The 20,140-nt window shown below is 44.1% G+C and overlaps 1 protein-coding gene across 1 annotated transcript in view; it reads right to left on the bottom strand.

The window, feature by feature from the left end:
• Window positions 1-20,140, bottom strand: part of MYO1G (myosin IG) — a 1,030,638-nt gene that overhangs the window by 375,258 nt on the left and 635,240 nt on the right. Inside the window, exon 16 of the mRNA XM_069645825.1 lies at window positions 8,660-8,867. Coding sequence (XP_069501926.1) covers window positions 8,660-8,867 — 208 coding nt within the window. The remainder of the gene's footprint in view (window positions 1-8,659; window positions 8,868-20,140) is intronic.

The following is a 20,140-nucleotide window of genomic DNA, read 5'->3' as shown; positions in this document are numbered from 1 at the left end:
TGCCGAGTCAAAAAATGACTACGGGTATGTGCCACTATCCCACAGGCTGTTCTGGGGTGAGCCTAGGGTAGTACAACTCATTGGGCAGGGTCTCAAGTTGTTACATGCCGGTTTGACATAATCAACCAGTCTTGGCTTGTGCGGTCAGAGCATTTTGTTACGGGCAATTTTGTATTCCTTAATAAGGCTCTTGGTTTTAAAGTATTTATTTTTTCTACATTTCCATCTGTATTTATCCATATTTATTTGTGGTCATTTTTATCTCTATTCATACACGTTTATTTTTTTTCTGTAAAAAATTAAATTGCAGTCAGTATTTTTCCACATTTATTCAAATTAAATATTTACACTAACACTTGGCAAGTCGCGATTCATCTACTCCTATCACAATTTACATTTAATAAAACTCATTATTACATGGAACCTCTAACTGCTTGCATAACAGGTGGTCTCAAAATCTGTAATATTTGTCAACTAAGACCGCTCAGTTGAAGTTAGTTAGCAGAAGAACACTCTATGCAGTGATAATGCCAGGACTTACAGAACTGAGGGCCCTGTTTCAATATATCTTTACAAAACAAGGGTGTAACCTAAGTAGCTGGGTGAAAATAGTGGGCCTGTGGTATGTGTGAATAATGGTTACACTCTTGCACTTATTTTGGCTGTGATTACTGTTGTGCAGTTGAAGAGAAAACGTGTTTACCCACCTTGCTCGAGGAGGAATTCACTGACGCCCTTTGAGCCCCACTCCTTCCGTTAGAATCTCGGTCAGCAGAATCCACTTCATGGTGAACGCACTCTCTATGTCCAATATCTGCTGCCCTCATTCCGGAAGTTAATTGAGGAAGAGAAGAGGGGACCCCGAACTGGGAGGGAGCACGCAGAGAAGAGATAAGAGGAGCACGGGGGATGATGGGGCATACTTGGTAAAGGGGCGGTGGGCATGGAAGACTTCAATGGGATGAGCCAGTGTCTAGATAGTTCGAAGGGCAGCCAGTGGTTTGAAGTGTGCATATTTATTTATTTATTGACATTCGTAGAGCGCGCAACAGCCCAGATGCATTGTGGCGTTTGTTACAGTAGGTGGTCATAGCTTAGTTACATTAACAAACAACAGACAATCGTAATATGTATAAATAGTAGGGAGCAGATAGGAAGCATGAGGAAAGGGAGCAGGGATGTAAGGTAGGTGTAAGCAGTTAGTTGAAGAGATTAGTTTAGCGATTTTTTTGGAAAACATGTAGAGATGTTTCAGCTCTGAGTGCGGTAGGGAGCACATTCCATAGCTTAGGGGCAAGATAAGGGAAGCCTAACCCTCCAGCCTTAACCCTATTAATGCGTGGTACAAAGAGTTGGTTAGAGTAATGTGATCTGGTGGGCCTCGTAGAGAGTGATCTAGATAGTGTGTCTGAGAGGTAGGATGGTGCTGTGTAGTTTATGCATTTGTGTGTGGTGGTGAGGATTTTGAACGTGATGTGGTCTTTGACTGGGAGCCAGTGAACCGTCTTTCTTGCTTGTGTGATGTGGTCTCTTTTTGGTATACTTATTGCTGCTCCAAGCGAGTTATTTTGGGTAGTCTGGAGACGGCTTATGTTTTTTTTAGAAGTGCCGGCTAGGAGCGCGTTGCAGTAAACAAGCTTGGCCCCTATAGTAGCTCTGGCAATGGAGAGACAGTTGTCTTTAGTTAGGAAAGGTTTTATGGCGTTCATGAGCTTAACGCTCAAGGCGGAGGCAGAGACGATAGCGCTGATTTGTTTGTTCATGGACAGCGTGGAATCGATGTGTACCCCTAGGGTTTTAACAGAGGATAAGACCGGGATGATGCAGTTGTTGATGTAGAAGTAGGCGTAGAGGGAGTCTAGTTTAGCTAGAGTGGACTTTTGGCCAAGAATAAGAATTTTGGTCTTGTCCCCATTGAGGCAGAGGCCATTTGTGGCCATCCATGCTTGAATGGTGGAGTAAATTTGTCTAAGGGCTGTAGCGTCTTGTTGATAAATTCCAGTTAGGGGAAGGAGCACTTGGGTATCATCAGCATAGTTGGTGTATGTGATCCCAAGTGCATCCAATTTATCAAAAAGGGGCTTGGTGAAAAGATTGTATAGCGTAGGGGCAGTACACAATCCCTGTGGGACACCACAGCGAACAATGGTGGGAGCCGCATTTGCTATATTAGGAGAAGACTTTCATAGCTCTGCCTTCTAAGAAGGAGGTAATCCAAGAAGCTGCTTGGTTGGAGAAGTGTGCAGCGTGAGTGAGATGTTTGATGAGGGTATTGTGGTCGACCAAGTCAAACGCTGCTGAGAGGTCTAGGAGGTTGCTTGCCCTTATCCATAATACGGGTGATTTGATGATTTGATTTTTTAAGTCTAGTAAGGCAGTTTCAGTTCCGTGCCCTTTGCGAAAACCTGACTGTCTTTTTCCTAGAATGGAGTTGGTATCAAGGTTGAGTTGGATTTGACTGTGGGCGGCCTTGTCTAATATTTTAAGAAGGAATGGGACGGTCGTTATGGGTCGGTAGTTGTTGGGTTGAGAAGGCTCTAGCATTATTCTTTTTAGGAGGGGACGCACCCAAGCCTCTTTAAGGCTGTCAGGGACTATGCCTGTTTTGAATGAGGAGTTGATGAAGGCAGTAAGGAGAGGAGCAAGTGGCACAGCACATTCCTTGATGATCTTGGGGGGGGCACACATCGCCCTTGCATTGCAATGGTTTAAGATGTTTAAGGATCTCTATGACTTCTGTTTCAGAGATTTCCTTAAATGAGAATTTGGGAACATTGATGGTTTTGGAGTTGAGTGGGGTCTGAATGGGCTGGTTCTGCTTAGGTAATGTAGTATATTGATCTCGAATTTTGGTTTGTAGGAGGTCTATTTTTTTAGCATGGCAGATTGTATGCTAGTGCCCCAGACTTCATCTTTAATAATCTCATCAGTGCAGGTGCGAGGGACTATGAGTTCATTGTGGATGGTGAAGAGTTCTTTGGTTTGCGATTTAGCTTCGGAGATTCGGCAATTGTACGCTTCAGATTTAGCATTAAAAATTGAGTCTTTGCACTTTCTGGCAATTATTTGTAAGTTTTCTTTAGTGTCATCGCATGGGTTTGCCTTCCAGTTTTTAAGCGCCTGGCGTTTGCTATTGCGCATGGTTTGGCGCCCTTCTGTGAGCCATGAATTAGTGCCAAAAGCAGCACAGCAGTCCATTGATGGTTGGAAGGCATGGAGTGCAGTCGATCCAGCTCTAAGATGTCTTTAATTGGCAAAAAAGGATTCCAGCTACCCCTGGGTTGCTGGCGCTCTAATCTGGGGGTTCCAGGACAAGGTGAGTCTTTTAGTTCTGCTGCATGAAGTTGGCTGACACCTACAGGGTGTTATTCACCTCCAGTGAACAGGAGTCTGGTTACAGTGCACGCAGCAGAGAGGCCTTGGTCTACAGCAGTTCACCCATACTGTTCCCTGGGGATGGTTAGGGGACAGAGCGCACGAACAAAAGGTATGGGCGGGCACTGCTAGTTAATTCAAATTAAATGATGTTTGATTTTTCCTTGGGACATTGATGGTGAAACCCAACACAACCAGTGTACCCTTACACTGGAAATAATCAAAAAGCCAAAAAATGTCCAATGAACAAAACATCCATTAGACCTTGGGTCGCCAATGGTGTAGTGAAAACTACTGCAAAATTAGATTCAGTTCATTCACTGTTGAAAAGTAGTTCATACATTTTCATTAATCTGGTTTAATGAATAGACTTGCAGTTGCAAATGCTTCTTTTAGTCTTTTAATATTGAAAGTTAATCTTAAAGCTAGGAAGCAGAATTTAGGTTGATTGCCAATGTATTTCGGACCTAACATTTGGTCCTTCTTCAGGGCGAATTCTATAGAGTAGGCTGTCTGTCGCCTCGCATCGGCCTTAGATGCCTTCAGTCTTCACCTCTTAGTAGAGGACTTTGGGATAGACTGTATCCCCAACAGGTCCAGATGATTTCCTCTTCTTGTTCTTCAGAGAGTTCAAAGAAGGAGAGGAAATCCTCTTCACAGAAGGCAAACTGTCACTGGTGATTAGTACAAAGCAAGCCTGGTGTACATGGTCCAATCCAGGCTGCTGTACCAAGTGCCCATTGCCTTCTGACATCACATTCAGAGTGCATTACCTGCAGGAAAGGGGGACCAGGAAGAGGCAGAGAACCCTAACGGAAACCACGATGGTGGAACATTCTCCCATCCCACTTCTCTCTCCTGCCTACTCCAACTCCAACCCCTTCCCATGCCTGCTGTCTTCAAAGGGACTCCAATCATCAGCATCCTGGTGCAAGAGTGTCTATGTTATGTCAGTGCTATCTTTGAAGCACTAGTTCCCAGGAGACATCCTGGGGGCAGTCCTGTTCCCTGGCAGGAAGGCGTTGGCATTCCTCTGCGGGAGCAAAGAGGCAGCATCTTGGGCATTGTTCAACATGGCAGTTGTGGAGACAGTAAGACCAGACACCAGTACTCTAGTGTGATATCAAATTTATGTGGCTGACTAATTCTCTATGCTTAATAGTTACTATGCCACTAGCAGGCACAGCTTATAGGTAAAGATTTACATGCCATCAGGCTAACTAAGGCATACAATTATTAAGTTTGGAAAGAGGGATGCAGAAGATTAGAAAGCCACCCAGGCATGCATGTACATTGTGTTCCAGCAGCTGTCAAGAATGCACATATGACCTTTAACCTTCCCTGTACCACTACAGGGCTGGTATTAAAGGCCCAAGGAGGCTGTTTCAGTAAAGGCACATGGGAGCACTATCATTTTGGGATGGATCATGTAGGGATCAAGAGTCTGATTAGCAGACCTCCCTTTCAGAAACAGGATTAGCTGCATCATTTCATATTATTAAAAATAAAAAAGCCAGAGATTGTACGCCTGCACAAATGGCAATCCATCACTCGTCCACAGCCATAAGTACTTTTTTTTTACGCGAGTACTCACACACCTATCGGCAGCACCCGCGTGCCTCCTAGCATGAGTGATACTCTTGCCAACTTGATGCTGGTGTAGGTGTGTCTCATAATCTTTAAGGACATGCCCACATGCAACCAAATTAAACATTCCTTATAATTTATCAACTTTGTTACCAGTGACCCACCCAATCAGATACTTCAGGGGTAAATGTGTAAACTCATCAAAAGTTTGATTCCCCCTTTCAGTTCTGTAATGCTACTGAGGTTTTGTTCTGGGGTTTAACAGAACTTCCTGAGGACAACGGCCTTCATTTTGGCATAAATGTGTCTCCTCAGGAGCCAACTGAATTATTACATCAGTTCCAGACGTAAGTAGACGGCTCATGAGTGCTGCACTCTGACATTGGAAGGCAATGCTTTGAACCAGCCACAGAGGTTCTTCCCCACCTCATATGGTTGGACTAATTCCCTGGGGATGTGGCGCATGTGCTTTCCTTAGGCGCCCGCACTGGAGGTACTTCCCTTCCTCTCAGAAGATGGCTTGTGTGCCTCCCTTCTCTCCTGCAGGTTGAGACGTGTGTGCTAGATTTAGCCCTCCAGTGAAAACAGTTGTGCACCCGAGACCTAAAGCAAGCATCACCATTCGAGTCTAAAGTGCAATGATATGATATGATATGATAGTTTATTTATATAGCGCCTATACACAATGTGTTTCAAAGCACTTCAAGGCAAGGGAGGGAACAAGGGAAAATACGATGACATTCTTACACTCCATGAACAGTAAGGATGTGAAATTAACTATCGTACTCGGCTTGACGACATTTCAGATAGTGCAAGAGTTAAGACATAGATAAGGAAGGGAGGGGGAGAGTGGGAAGGAAATGGAAACAGACAAGCGACTATCGTACTAGGCCTGACAACATTTCTGGTAGAGCCGGAGAAAAACAAAAGGTGAGGGAGAGGGGTGCAGAAAGGGAGGGGAGGAATAAAACAAGCGACTATCGTACTAGGTCTGACGACATTTCAGATAGTGTTGGAGCGTGGGGTGGTGGGAGGTGAGGAAAAAAACAAGTAAGAGGAGGGGAGAGGAGACAGACGAGGTTGCTATCATACTAGGTCCAGGGATGATTTTGATAGAGTAAGTGCATACAAGAAAGTAAGGGGAGGAGGAGAAGAGATAGGAAAAGGGACAAAGGGAGAGGATGGGAGAACAGAGAATAAGCAGTCAAAAAGAGTGGAGAAGCAAGAGTGGAGAGCGAATAGAATTGCAGAAGTCAGTAGTAACACATAATGTTGCAAGCCTGGATACAAGATGAAGATGGGAACAGCATGATTCAGGGCCACCATGAGAAAGGGTGACGCACCGTGAATCAATGAAGTCCATAAAAGTAAAATCCAGCATTGGCCACAGCCATGCCAAGTACACATTCAACAGCACCGCTGCATTACAGATGACATAACTGAATGCCAGGTTTAGCGCCACCGCCACTGCCGCCCTGTCACATGACGTTGCTTGGTATTCACAGCAGCTACGCTACAGTGCAGCGCTGAGAGCGGAGTTAAGGTACACCACCACACCCGCAGTGTACATACAGTGGATCACAAATATCATTAACTGCATCTCTGCCACGCGCGCAGCATAGACACCGGCGCTGAAGTAGATGCAAGTTACAAGTTAGCGCCTAGATACCCGAGGGTTTTGTGTGCTGTAAATAAACGCCAAAATAAATAAATAAATAAGTAGCGCTCAAGAAAACACTCAACTCAAACTACGCGCAGACAGGTATCTTCTTTTGCGTCCAAAAGAGCACTTCACCACCCACCCCGGGCCTTGTACCACAGCACTTTCATTATGGGCTCACAAATGTTATGTCGTGTTATTTGATATTTGCTGTAAAGGTGTGTATTTCTTGTAAAGCAGTATTTTTATACCGTCCTTCTTGTCTCTCTTAACAACAGGTCTCACCAGAAAGAAAATAGCGTCGTTTTGCAGCGAACTAAACCTCAGTCCAGAGATCATACTTTTCCATTTCCACCAGTAACAAAGAATACACATGAACTCATCCGTATCAATGCCACACACACACAGGCGAAAATGCCAACTTTTTTTATTTTTATTTTTTAAACCCCCCTTACACCACATACAGACTGCCGCACACCCCATATTACCATTATATTACATACCCCCCCACATATATATATGGTTTAAGAAAAAAAGAAGTTGGCATTTTCAGCCATCGTAATTGTGAGGGCGATATTTTGGGCCATTACCCAGTACATGGCCTTTAGGGTGGTTCCCCTGTCCCAGGATTGCGCAACTTCAGTCCTCACGAGCCGCAGTCAGGTTAGGGTTTCCAGACTACCAGGCTACCAACATGAAAATTCCAGTGAAAAATGTGCATTCAATGGTTCGAAATAGGACATCATTTGCATATTAATTGCTTATCCCGAATATAGACTAGGTTTGTAGGCGTGTGGCCTCGAGTTGCACATCTACAGCTGGAACTAATACACAACACTCCTAAACCTTCTGCTTCCCCTAACAACAACCCATCCTCTTCACCGCTTCACTGCTTGATAAATACTCTTGTACGGTCTCTTTGTACCTTCCCGTCCTTTCTTCTAACTACCAGCCTTCCTGAACCTATCCCATCCGGTTCCTTTTGACATTGCGGTGTTTCCCCCTCTAACGTGTCCAAACTCTGGCAATGCTAACTTCTCACGTCATTCCCTTGCCCTCCGACACGGCCCTCATTACGATACTGGCGCTAAACCATGGCGCTATTAGCACCATGGTTGGTGCCGGTATCGTAACGAGTCCGCCAATGTTCAATGGGGAATTACCACCCCATTCCAAGATTGGCGAGGGGGTAATTCCCCATTGAACATTGGCCCTTCCCCATTCCCATTTTTGCCCCATAGGGCTCAATGGGACTGGGGAAGGCGCTAAGTATGGTACCGCAAATTGCAGTACCGTACTTAGCACCAAGGTCCCTTTGCGGGTCCCTACTTTAACGGCTGGTCTAGACCAGCCGTTCAGGTCGGGTCCCGCAATGGGACCTCGTAGTAAAGCGCTAAGTGTTTAACGGCACTGCAGCCTTTTACAGCGCCGTTAAACACTTAGCGCCAGGGTCCTAATGAGGGCCCATGAACTTAACAGAAGAACTCTTTGCCCAACTCCTTGGTGACGGTACCTGCCAGACTGGTCCCACCAGGGACACTTCTAGAATTTACCATGGAGCCTTGTGTAAAGCAATCTCTCCTTCTATCCCTGTTAGAGAGGCAGCGCAACACCACTCCCTAGGGTCATCTGGGGGTCCCAGGGAGAGTTTAGTTCTTCCCTTAGGGACAGTGATAGTTTAGCAAGCGGTCATAGATTGAATCTTAGCCTCAAATGTTACTGCTGCAATTTCTTGGGTCACCCATGTGTGTTATAATATACGAGTTTGGTGACAAAGATGTGAATTGTATGCTGAACCGGTTCCCCGTTTATGGTTGTTTTCAGGCTTTTTTTAACACAGCTCTGCTATCCTTGGGAGGGGATCATTTCCCAAGGAGCTGCTCCCTTTAGGGAAGTGTCACTGAACACAACTGAGCCTCCTTTGAGCCAGGACCATTCATCCCAGAGGTTTTGAGGGTGCCACCGGGTGCAGCATCATTGCAAGAAGCTGCTCTCTCTTTGAGGGAGCATCACTGCACACATCCCATAGGATCCTACCTTTTGTAAGAGGAGAACAATGATGGGGATTAGCTGGGCCCGCTCTTGCTCGAGGGTGAAGAGGGTCTGTGGCGTGCGGATGAACACCTTGGTCAGCCCGTAGGCCACGTCGTCCTCGAAGCCGTGCTGATCGATGATGGCCTTGGCTGCCTCCCCGTCTGAGGGCATCAGGTGGTTAGGCCAGGTGTACTCACAGGTCATTTTATACCTATCGGTGGGCGACAGAGAGGAAATGTTCACAGACAGGTCAGTGACACAAATGCAAAGAAAGGATTAGAGAATTGCCAGATCCATCCCGGATGAGACGGTCCGGATCCCACAAGGCAACTCCTTCCCTTCCTGAGGACAAAGCAACATTAAGAGGTCCATTCACATACGTAAAGCAACCACACCCCGTGTTCTCAAGATTGGCAACACCCTGCACCCACAGAACTGTTCCAACATTGCACCACCACCCACATTTTAATTCTGTGCCTTGAACCCTGGGAGCAGCAGGGACGAACCCCTCCGCCCCCTTTCCCTCCACCAGGTCTTTCTGACCCCAGGCCCACATATGGGTGAAGGTGAAAGCATGCCTCTTGGTTGAGGATTTTATCTGCAATTGTTTATTAGCATGTCAACACTGGAAACAAATTCTGCACAGGTTTCATTTTCCACTTGTAGCAACAATGCATTTCCCCGCCCGCCCCCTGATTCTGAAAATGAACCAACTGTATGCCTGTAGTGTCAGCTGTGTAGGGACTGATGTTTCGGTCACTGGGCCATGTTTACAGACTGAGGCTTTAGTAATATGTTTACATTCCTGACTATTAATTACAAGTGAACCATCTCTTGGGCCTATTCGTTCTGAATATCACAGTGCAAATAATAACACATTTCATCTCCTTCTCCTTTCTTTTATTATTATTAGTATTACTATTATTATTATTATTACTAGATTTATTGAGCGCCAACCTAGCTTAAAGAAGCAATGGAGCACTTCACAAAGGTATGCACCAATACAGATATATAACGGAGTGCTTTCCAGAGGTGTACAACATTACAGATGCATAACACAGCGCTTTTCAGTGGTAACAACAGAACAGATATACAGAGGGGGCAGAGGGGGGCTACAGCTGCACCGGGTGGTGGGAAGGAGAGGGGCAGGTGGCCTCTACCGAGTCAGGTACACGAGGGATAACGTGATGGCCTAGATGTTGAGGACGAGAGACTCCTTGAAGTGATGGGTCTTGAATTCTTTTCTGAATTGTAGGAGCATGGGGGAGAGTCGGTACAACGTCCTTTCATTGCCTGCCTGTTCATCCCCAGGCTTTTTAACGTGCACATTCCATCAAATGCGCTCATCGAATTGTTTAGGTGGGGGTAGGAAAGGGCGGATAAGGGTTTGGGCAAGTGGGCAATAGCAAAAAATAAGTGAGGGAGGGGGGATTTGTGGGGTACCCCCAAAAAACACAAAAAAACGATTAACGCATTCGATGGAATGTGCACGTTAAAAAGCCTGGGGATGAACAGGCAGGCGATGAAATGACATGGAACTGGAGAGTCTGATGCAGACGGGAAAGAGATTCCATAGTCTTGGGGTGTAGACAGAGAAGGCTTCTTTTCTGGTCCTTTCCTTTTAGCAGCGGCAGATTTCAACTCTGCACATGTCCTGGTTTCTGGTGGTGCGCTGTCCGCCAGAGATGTGGAGTTTATCCACGAGGTAGCTGGGTGACTTGAAGGCGACTACTTTATAAATGATGTAGCACGACTTGAAGGTGATTTTTGCATGCAGTGGGAGCCAGTGAAGGTTGATGAGGGCCAGGGTGATGTGGTCGTATCTGCGTAGACCCTTGATGAGTTGTGTGGCCACGTGTATGAAACTTGTCAGGGGCACAAGGGAGAAAGACAGGAGGCCATTCGAGGAATGCATTGCCCCCTCCAAGTGGGATAGGACTAGTGCTTGAACAGTGAATCTAAAGTTGTCCGGAGGGAGGAAAGGCTTGACTTCCCACAGGAGAGAGAGCTGATATCAAGCTGTCTCAGTTTGTGTTCTTAGCTATGTGCATCTTGAAGGAGAGGTGTTTGTCGATGTGGAATCCGAGGGACTTGGTGCAGGAGGTGAGCTCGGGTGTGAAGCCCTCAGAGTTCATGGTTGATAGCCAGGTCTGTATGTCTAGGTGTTCAGTGTTGTTGGTGAGGAGTTGGAATTCGGTCTTGGAGGGGTCGAGCTTCAAGTATGCACGGACATCTAAGACTGGATCAGCAAGAGGCAGGTTTTGAGCCTATGGATGTCCTTGATTGCGTCATTCTTGAGGTATAGCTGTGTGTCATCGGCGTATTGGTGGACGTGGATGTGTGTGTGGCTTAGAGGGCTCCCAGCAGCTCCATGTGTAGATTGAAGATCACTGGGGAGAGGATGGAACCCTGTAGGACTCCACGGGTGACGGGTAGCATTGGCAATCTAGAGGAATCCATCTGAACAAACTACTTGCGGTTGGTGGGGTAGGACCTGAACCAGCATAGAACAAGGTTGTTGATCCCCATTCAACGGTGTAGTGTGTCCGTAAGCGCCTGGTGGTCTACTCTGTCAAAAGCAGCCGAAAGGTCAAGTAGAAAAAGGAGACCGGGGTGGCCGTCGTCAAGGCAGTTGAAGGTGTCATCGACCACCTGTATGGTTGCTGTCTCTGTGCTGCATCTGTGTCTGAAGCCGGATTGCTAGGTTTGGAGGAGTTTATTGATGTCGGTGTGTTGCTGCAGTTGTGTGGCTACTGCTTTCTCGGTGAGCTAACCTCGCAAGGGAAGATGGGTGATGGGGTGATAGTTACCTAGGTTGTCGGGATCCATAGAGGGTTTCTTTAGTAGAGGGAGGTTTTCTCCTGTTTTTAGGGTTGATGGGAAGGTGCCTTGAGTTAGGGAGCTGTTGATGATCTCCAGGTAGGGAAGAAGAGCTTATGCAGGGAGGGTCTTGAGGATGGATGCTGGGAGGATGTCATATGTATATAATGTGGCTTTGAGGGCGACCAGGGTTTCTACCAGGTCCTCTGTCGAGAGTGTCTTGAATGTTGTCCAGGTTGTGGAGATTATGCAAGGAGGGACGTGAGGTGGATCTGTGGATGCAGAGCTGGTGTCTATGTGCTGGCGAATCTGGCTGATTTTGTCGATGAAGAAGGTGTTGATGGCAGTGGATTTTTCAATGCAGCAGTGGTCAAAGTGTACGAAAAGAAGTAGTGGAACTATGTTCCCTACTAGCCAGCACCGCTCCCCACAAACCCCATCGCCACCCCCACTCCCACGCACAATACAAACTCCTAAACACATACGCCTGCTGTTTAGGGGAACATTCAGTGCAGAGCACTGTAAGTGCAAGTTTCAACTTCTTCCTACACTTTTATTTTAAAACGAAACCATTCCGGAACGGTTTCTTTTTAAAATAAAAGTATAGGAACAGTAAAACTTAATTAAAAGAAGTAGAGGAGCACCGCTCCTGCCCACTTCGACCACTGCAATGCAGTGTGGTATGGCATGGCTGGGTAGCGAGTTGACGCACTGTATGACCGCTTTGAAGGGGGCTCTACTTTTGTTGTCGGCTTCTGCTATGGTATTCTGATAGGAGGAGGCCATGGCTGTGTTGATTAGTTGTCGGCGGGTTGCTCAGAGTTCTTTAAGGAGCGCCAGGGCGGATGCAGTCCTGGAGTGACGCCAGGTTTTATCTTGTTTCTTGTTGGCTCTTTTGCTGAGGTTGAGTTCTTGCATGTTTCCTATGGTGCCGGCGGTTTCAGTTTGCAGGTGCCTTGTTTCAGAGGCACGTGTTGGTCGATGGAGGCTGAGAGGGTGGTGTTGAGTGCTTTCAGTAGAGAGTTGCAGTTTGGTTGGCGGTGTTCGATCCATGTAAGGTGTAGGTTGGCGAAATTGACTTTTGAGGGCTTCCACTGGGAAGTTCTTGAAGGACTTGAAGGTTTGTCGCTGGGTTTCCGCTGCGATTGCTTGACCGGGGTGGTGTGCAGGGTGTTGAAAGGCACGCCTAGGTGGTCAGACCAGTCAAGCGGGAGAGGAGAGCTGTAGAGGAGGGACAAGAGTGCAGTGATGATTAGGTCGAGGATGTTACCTTTCTCATGTGTTGAGTCTTTCGTGTGCTGTGTGAGGCTGAGGGTGTCGAGAAGGCTGAGGAGAGCTTCCTTCATCAGTTTGGTGGCCTTGTTGCCTGGGTGGTTGAAGTCGCCTAGGAAGCGCACCACAGCACAGCCACGCTGGGTCCAAAGGTGGCACACCAGCTCCATTGCAATGGGTGTTTCCAAAGATATCACTGTGAGATCAGCCCTTAACATTCAGTGACAGCCCCTTCATCCGGAGAAGGACAAGCCCTTGGAGGGAGGGAGGTAATTGGTATAAAAGCATACATAAATGATAAATTAGATAGCCAATCATTAAAGCCCTGCAAAACATCTTTCCACAGAGGAAGTGGGCCATATGGCGAAGTGACTCGGTAAGGGCACTGCTTCTGGGTGTTTTGTGCTTTAAACATTTGGAGTCATTTGGAGCCAGAGGAGGAAAAAGGCACCACTTGGCATGGGCGCACAACTCCATAATAACGTTTTCACAAAGGAAAGCAAATATATTCAAAAGCCTTTCAAAGAAATCCAGGTTCTTCCAAGAGGTTCAGAGTCTACCCACAAACCATCTGTTTCATTAGGACTCCATTATATTACAAAGGAAAGCAAAGAGTGGGCAATTTACAAATATGAGTGAGAACTTTGTAGTAATAAAAATAAATGTATATGTGTGTTCTTCAATTTATATCTACTACATACACAGAGTCCACATTTTAATAGTGAGCAGAAGTGATAGAAAATCACACTTTAATTGTGTGTCAAACTTCCAGGCACAGTGGCTGTCCCTGTCTCTCATGATGGCCTTGTTGGGTTTTTTTGTGTACAGGTTATCTATTGTAGCTGGAAGTATTTAGTCACAGAGAGAAAAGTATCATTGCTGTTAGTAATGATCAGATTGCACTATTAGTATCTGAAGTACATTAACTAAATGTCATTTTTGTGACAGGGCCAGTAGTCTGACCTTGCCAAAAAGGGGTTTAAGCGGCTGGTCTGGTTTTAGAAAAGTGTGCAATTGAATGTAAACTTGGGCTGTGGTTGATCAAAGTGTACAATAAAGTGACATCCATTGTCCCTAGAAGCTCTACTTATTACCACTGAAACTGTGCCACTTTCTGAAGAACCGGTGTCTCCGATATGAGCTGGAAGAGTGTGAAACACACATACATGAAAAGTATCTTTGTATTCTGAAATGGGTTCCGTGAAAGAACCAGCGGCACTGATAACTGGGCAAGCGGCAGAGTGGAAGTCTGCGTTTATCTATGGGTTTTGGGTAGGGGATAAACTGATGACATCACAGGACGTTGTTTAAGCAGATCATTGTGCATGTCATGATCAAGAATTCTGGTAGAAATCCATGAAAATAGCATTTCAGTCCATTCTGTCAAACATTAAATAATTGAGCTCTCATTGAGGGGATTAGTAGCACTGTGCATCTTTTAGTTAATGAGGTGCTTGCCCCCCCCACACCTAATTCCTTTATAATCATTTGACAATATGACAATATCCTTGTTTGCGAGGAGAGGGCATGGCGTTGCTCCTACATCTGCTGGTGGAGGCTGATTTCTGAAATCATTAATCGAGATCTTTAATCTCTTCCATGTCAAAAATGTCATTAACACTGTCACGTGCATATGGGGGGTTACATTTTGATATATGTTTCACTCCATTTTACGTATTTAGATAATGATCGTTCTCAGGCGATTCTAAAACTGCCCCAGGCTCTGAATTCACGAGCTCGTCAATGTTCCTAGTCCTTTGAAGATTTTCAATGTCCTTTTCTGTAGGTTTTGAAATATATGGTTTAGCAGAAATATTGTTTGGGCTCTTTGGTAATGTGTTGGAGAAGTGTTCTAGTGAATTGGAAATATCAATTTGGGTTTCTGGGAAGTGTCAGGTATTTGTCAGTGAAGATGACCGGCCCACTTCCGGTGGAGAGGTTCTTGCTCGAGAAAGATTCGTAATTGATCATGTATGCACTAACCATCTCGGAGCAGTAGATGTTCAACTCTTGCTGCTTCCTCACTTTGAAGTGATCGACAATTTCGTGTGCATCCCCTGCCTCTGGTTCTCATGGTGCTGGCCTTTCATTCTCCTTTTGAACTGTTTGCATCTCTTTGTTTGGCTAAGACTATCTGAAATGTAAATGTTCCTGACATTGGCTGCCGTGGCCTGCGCCGATAGCGAAAGACCTCATCTGAAAAATATGTTTGATACCCTTTTGTAGTGTATACTGTTTCACTATTACTCTTTTGTAGTGTATAGTGTTTCGCTGTTACCCTTTTGTAGTGTATTGTGTTTCACTGTTTCTCTTTTGTAGTGTATAGTGTTTCGCTGTTACCCTTTTGTAGTGTATAGTGTTTCACTGTTACTCTTTTGTAGTTTATAGTGTTTCAATGTTTCTCTTTTGTAGTGTATAGTGTTTCGCTGTTTCTCTTTTGTAGTGTATAGTGTTTTGCTGTTACTGTTTTGTAGTGTATAGTGTTTCACTGTTACTCTTTTGTAGTTTATAGTGTTTCACTGTTTCTCTTTTGTAGTGTACAGTGTTTTGCTGTTACCCTTTTGTAGTGTATAGTATTTCGCTGTTATCTACTTCATCCACATTGCCCTGAAGCGCTCAGTGAAATGCGTGCACTGCTCCACTGTGGGTCTGAGTAGCCTGAATTTGTATTATTTTTTCTGTAAGGTATGGATTTTGACAACTTTGCGTTTGAGTTTGTTGCACAGCACTTTCCTTTGTTTTTTTAAGCTTAAGCTGATCTCAAAGCTCACGTGATCTTTTCTAGTGTGTTTTTTAATGAGTTTCACATGTTACACAATCGTTGCATTACATCAGAATTTATTTTGTACTTTATTTACTTACCCAACTGCATTATTTTCCTATATCACTGTATTAAATAATGAGTCCTGATGAAGCAAAAGGGTTGCGTGACACATGTGTAAACTATGAATCTCCTTAAAGACTCTACATTTCTTTGAACAACTTGGAATCTTTTAGAATACGGAAACCTTCTGTAGTTATAACTATAAAATGAATCGGGTGTTGTGCTATATTTAACCCATCACCGCTGGCACTTTAATATGTTGCTGTTATTATTAGGATGCACACATACACATCTAAAAGCAGTGAATGGTTAAACCTTGAGTGTTCTCTCAGATCTATGTGATTATTGCAACACCAAAAATGGCGAATCAGAAAATTCCCAATTCGAAAACGGTGGCGCACAGTGATCACGTTGATTACCCTTGCCCGCCTTCCCCCTACGTGCCACCCCTAAAGCCCTATATAAGGTGAAGTGCACTTACCTTTTTTACTTTCCCATGTCCGTTTCCCTGCGGCGTCAGTTCCTTCTCTCAATTGTGGGGAGGACTTCCGCCACATGTCCTTTTTTTTCCTTTTTTTAAACTTTATTTCCCTCCCCCTTCCCACTTTCCTTGTTATGGAAGCAGAGGACACCACCGCAACCCCTGAACCCATAATGCCGAACGAGGGGGCTGGGGCGTCCCCGCTCTCCTAATATGATATTATGGGATCCGTTTTTTTTCCCATGCCGAATGCGCAAGAAATCCGCATTCAGCTTTTTTTTCTCTATATTTTCGGGCAAACGGTTCTCTCAACAGTGCGACTTGTACCTGTTTTCACCTGTGCCTATAATGGACCACTGGCAGCGTGGTATATACCGCAGCCACTCCTGTCCAGTTGATATTGCACAGAGATCCCAGATTAAAAGTTGATACTTCTTTTGTGAGTCATTTGGGGTCACCTGTTGGAACCACCAGCACAGAGCTCTCTAAAGTGCTTTCATGTAACTTATCAGTGATTCCTGTCTTTACAAAAATATTGGTTTAAAGGTTGTATCTGAGGCAGATCGATGTTAGTGATCGATCAAAATTCATTACCATGGAGGAATTGGAATTGTTCCCTTTGTATGCCAAATCACCATGATGGGCAGGACTTGTATTTGAAGTCTGAGAAGCAAGGATAAGCCATGGATGGGGATTGTTATAACTGCTCTCACCCACCCAGGTAGGTTTGTTGCACAATGATGGCCATTTAAAAAACCATGGACTGCAGAATAGGGTGAGTGTCTGCTCTGCACCCAATGCAAACACCTTTTACAAATTACTGTCACATCCTAAATGTAGATATGTAAAAGCTCCTAATGGGTTGGGGCAATACTGGGAGGATATGGTCCCAATTTCTCTCTAGATGGGGGATTTATGCAAACAAACATGCTATTTGAAGGTAGAGTGAAGGATGAACCGACTTGATTCAATGTTGTAACATCTTCCACTATTGACTACATCTTCTAAAAGAATGTTGGTTCTGCAGCATTTAAAGATAGTAAGAACTGATGTAAGTGACCATGCTGCATTGCAATTATCCATGTTTATGAAGGGAGTGTCAGATGTTCATAAGATTTTGGGAATGAGGCAGCTTGCTGTATCTGTATCTAGAAATAGGGTGGCTCAAGTTAGAAGTAACTATGAATCAGTAAATTGCGGCTTACAGTTCGGTGGAATCAGTTGGCGGATGAGGTCAAATCCAATATTGCTTACCGAGGGAGTTTTCAGCTCTATTAGCGAGAATGGGTAGACCCACGGCTGGCAATATGGCACAATCTAGGAGATCCTTTGCCCAATTGAAAAGAAATCATTCAGACAAAGAAATACGAACAAAATGATGTGAGCTTAGAAGGTCCATCAGGTTATTATTTAAACACTCCGATCTTTCCTAGGAAGGGAAAATGAAGGGGGAAAAGGTGTTAAAACATAAATATAGAAATTGGATTAAGTTTAATAAAATCCAAAAATACATAGGTATAAATCAAGAACTTCTACCCAAGTTAATCAGGAAAGATATGCGTTCTCTATTTGGTGGACACTGAATAAGAACGAGTTTCAGTCTCACGTTCAATCTTGTTGTGTGTCTGAAGAGGTCGGGTTTAATTAGTTCTCTAATAAATGTAAGGCTATTGAGAATAATTCATCCATTCCACCTGCAGCTAAATATATGGGGGTTCCTACCTGGCATTTCGAATTTTATCAATCTGATGTTAAGGGTGTAATATGTAAATGAAAGAACTCTAGAGCAAGTGGTCCAGATGGTGTGGCGAATGGAGTCTTTTAAAAACAATCCTCTCATATGGTCTGAGATTATGTTTAGGCTGTTTTCCCACATTGGGTTGGGTGGTTTATGTCCCGTTTCATGGACCAGATCGATTGTAATTCCAATTTTCAAAAAAGGTGAGAGAAACAATCCATCTTGCTACCATCCAATTTCGCTAACTGATTCTTCCTCAAAAATGTTTTCCACTCTAGTACTCAGGGAGCTGACGGCTTGGGCCGAGAAGACTAAGCGCTTCAATCCATTACAAGCAGGTTTCAGAAAAGGGGCGGGATCCATCTTTAGAGGTCTGGCACTGTCTGCATGTATCTCTCATATATGTGGCAATTTTGGTTGTTCGCTATTTGTGGCCGCAATAGACCTATCGTCCGCTTTTGATAATGTTAATATCAAACTGCTTTGACAGAAATAAATAACTTGGGGAATTGATCCAGGTCTATTGCGGATGATTCAATTACTGTATACAGGCTACACTGCAAGTGTCAGGCTGAATATGATGGGGAGCTTTCAAGAGAAATTTGCTTAGAGGATGCAGTGCGCCAAAGGTGCATTCTTGGCCCCACCCTATTTAGTTTTTATTTAGTGGACCTGTGTGAAGAAAGTATGTTATGGGGGGATACTCTCCTAAGTGGTCTGGTCTGAAATTGAATTGTATTGCACAAGCAGATTACCCTTGAAACACTTGTGCATAGGCACGTAATAAATGCCTTATCATATCATATCATATTCTGATGGATCATACTCTTGCAGGTTTGCAACGTGTACTCTTAGGTGTCGAATCCTACTTCAACTTAAATCAAGTGACAATTAATTCAGCAACATCCTATGTTATGACTTGCAGTACTCACAGATGTAATAAAGGATTTAGATGGAAGCTGAATAATGAGGAAGTAGACTCATTGTATTACCTACGTTACATAGTGTCAGTAAGAAAGCAGCAGGAAAGATTCAAATTAAGGATGGAGGAAAAGATTTGCTCATGCTTTCCACTGATGAAATCTTTGAAAGGTAAATTGTGTGCATACTCACTGGTCCCCCTGATCAGCCTGATTACAGGATGAAGGTGTCTTCTATTGTACTGTATGGCCGTGAATTGATGAAATTTAAGGATAGAATTTTGTTTTATGTATTGGAAGGGAACATTTTAAAGCCGACCTTGGGCCTTCCGATCTCTGTTCCAATCAGTGACATCAGGTTGGAACTGGGATTGACGTCTTGGTGGTCGCAATATATCAAGAGGAGTTTATTCTGACAGAAAAAGCTATCATGGTCAGATGCCTTAAGTCTTGGTTATCATCTAAATGACTTATTGGTGAAGGGATCAAAGCACTTCTTGAAAACGTTTAAGAAGTGATGTGAAGTGTTCTGTGACATGAATGATCTCAATGGGTCTGAATCAGGTGATGTAGTGAAAAGGAAAATAAAATATTGCGACAGATCGACAGACGACCAGGACTTGGGAATATTAAACCTTTACAAGGGGAAAGACATTTTGTATCTACCTCAACAAGATCTAAGAAAGTATATCAACAAATTTCCCTCTTACATATTTCGGGACTGGTACTTGAAATTCAGATTGAACTGTTTACCAACTCTTGAGGTGGTTGGCCCTAAATTAGGACTTCCTTAGGAGCTTCAAAGGTGCAGACTGTGTGGTGGGTAGACTTTGGAGACTTTTCACCACTTTGTGATGAATTGTTCCTCATTCCTAAATCCAAGGATTCTGAGCTTGGGACCTTTTATTCATTCAACATTGCAGGTTCTAACGGATAGTCTATGGAATAGTTTAACGCCAAGTACCCAGCCTTCTTTTATCTTTGGTAAAACTGTTGATGGAAATCTTTTCAGAAGTGAATAAGGTTGAGATGCAAGGTTAATATGATCTAAGACAGATCTACAATGTATAGTTAACGTTCTTTTATTAACTTAAATGGATTTTAGATAATTTGATAGGACTAATTGCTGCTATGGGTATTTTACTAGGACTGTGATGTATTTATATAATTATGTATGTACATTTAGTTTGTATCTTTTTTTTTCTTTTTTTTCTTCTAATGCTGTGTTATGGAATAATGTGTAATTGTAAAACAAATTGATGTTGTGGCTTGGTCGGTATTGTTTAAGGCGACAGAATTATGCAAAAGAAAAAGAAATGAAAGAAATAGAAATATTCTTGTCCTTTGTAATTTCTGATGTGTCGCGTCTCACTGAGTTGTGGTTTGAAAAGCCACTCAAAACCACTTGAATTGGTAAACAGTATGGAGG

Source organism: Ambystoma mexicanum, chromosome 2p (genome assembly GCF_040938575.1).
Source record: "Ambystoma mexicanum isolate Mex_15411 chromosome 2p, UKY_AmexF1_1, whole genome shotgun sequence".
Lineage (NCBI taxonomy): Eukaryota > Metazoa > Chordata > Amphibia > Caudata > Ambystomatidae > Ambystoma > Ambystoma mexicanum.
This window is presented reverse-complemented; position numbering and strand designations above follow the sequence as displayed.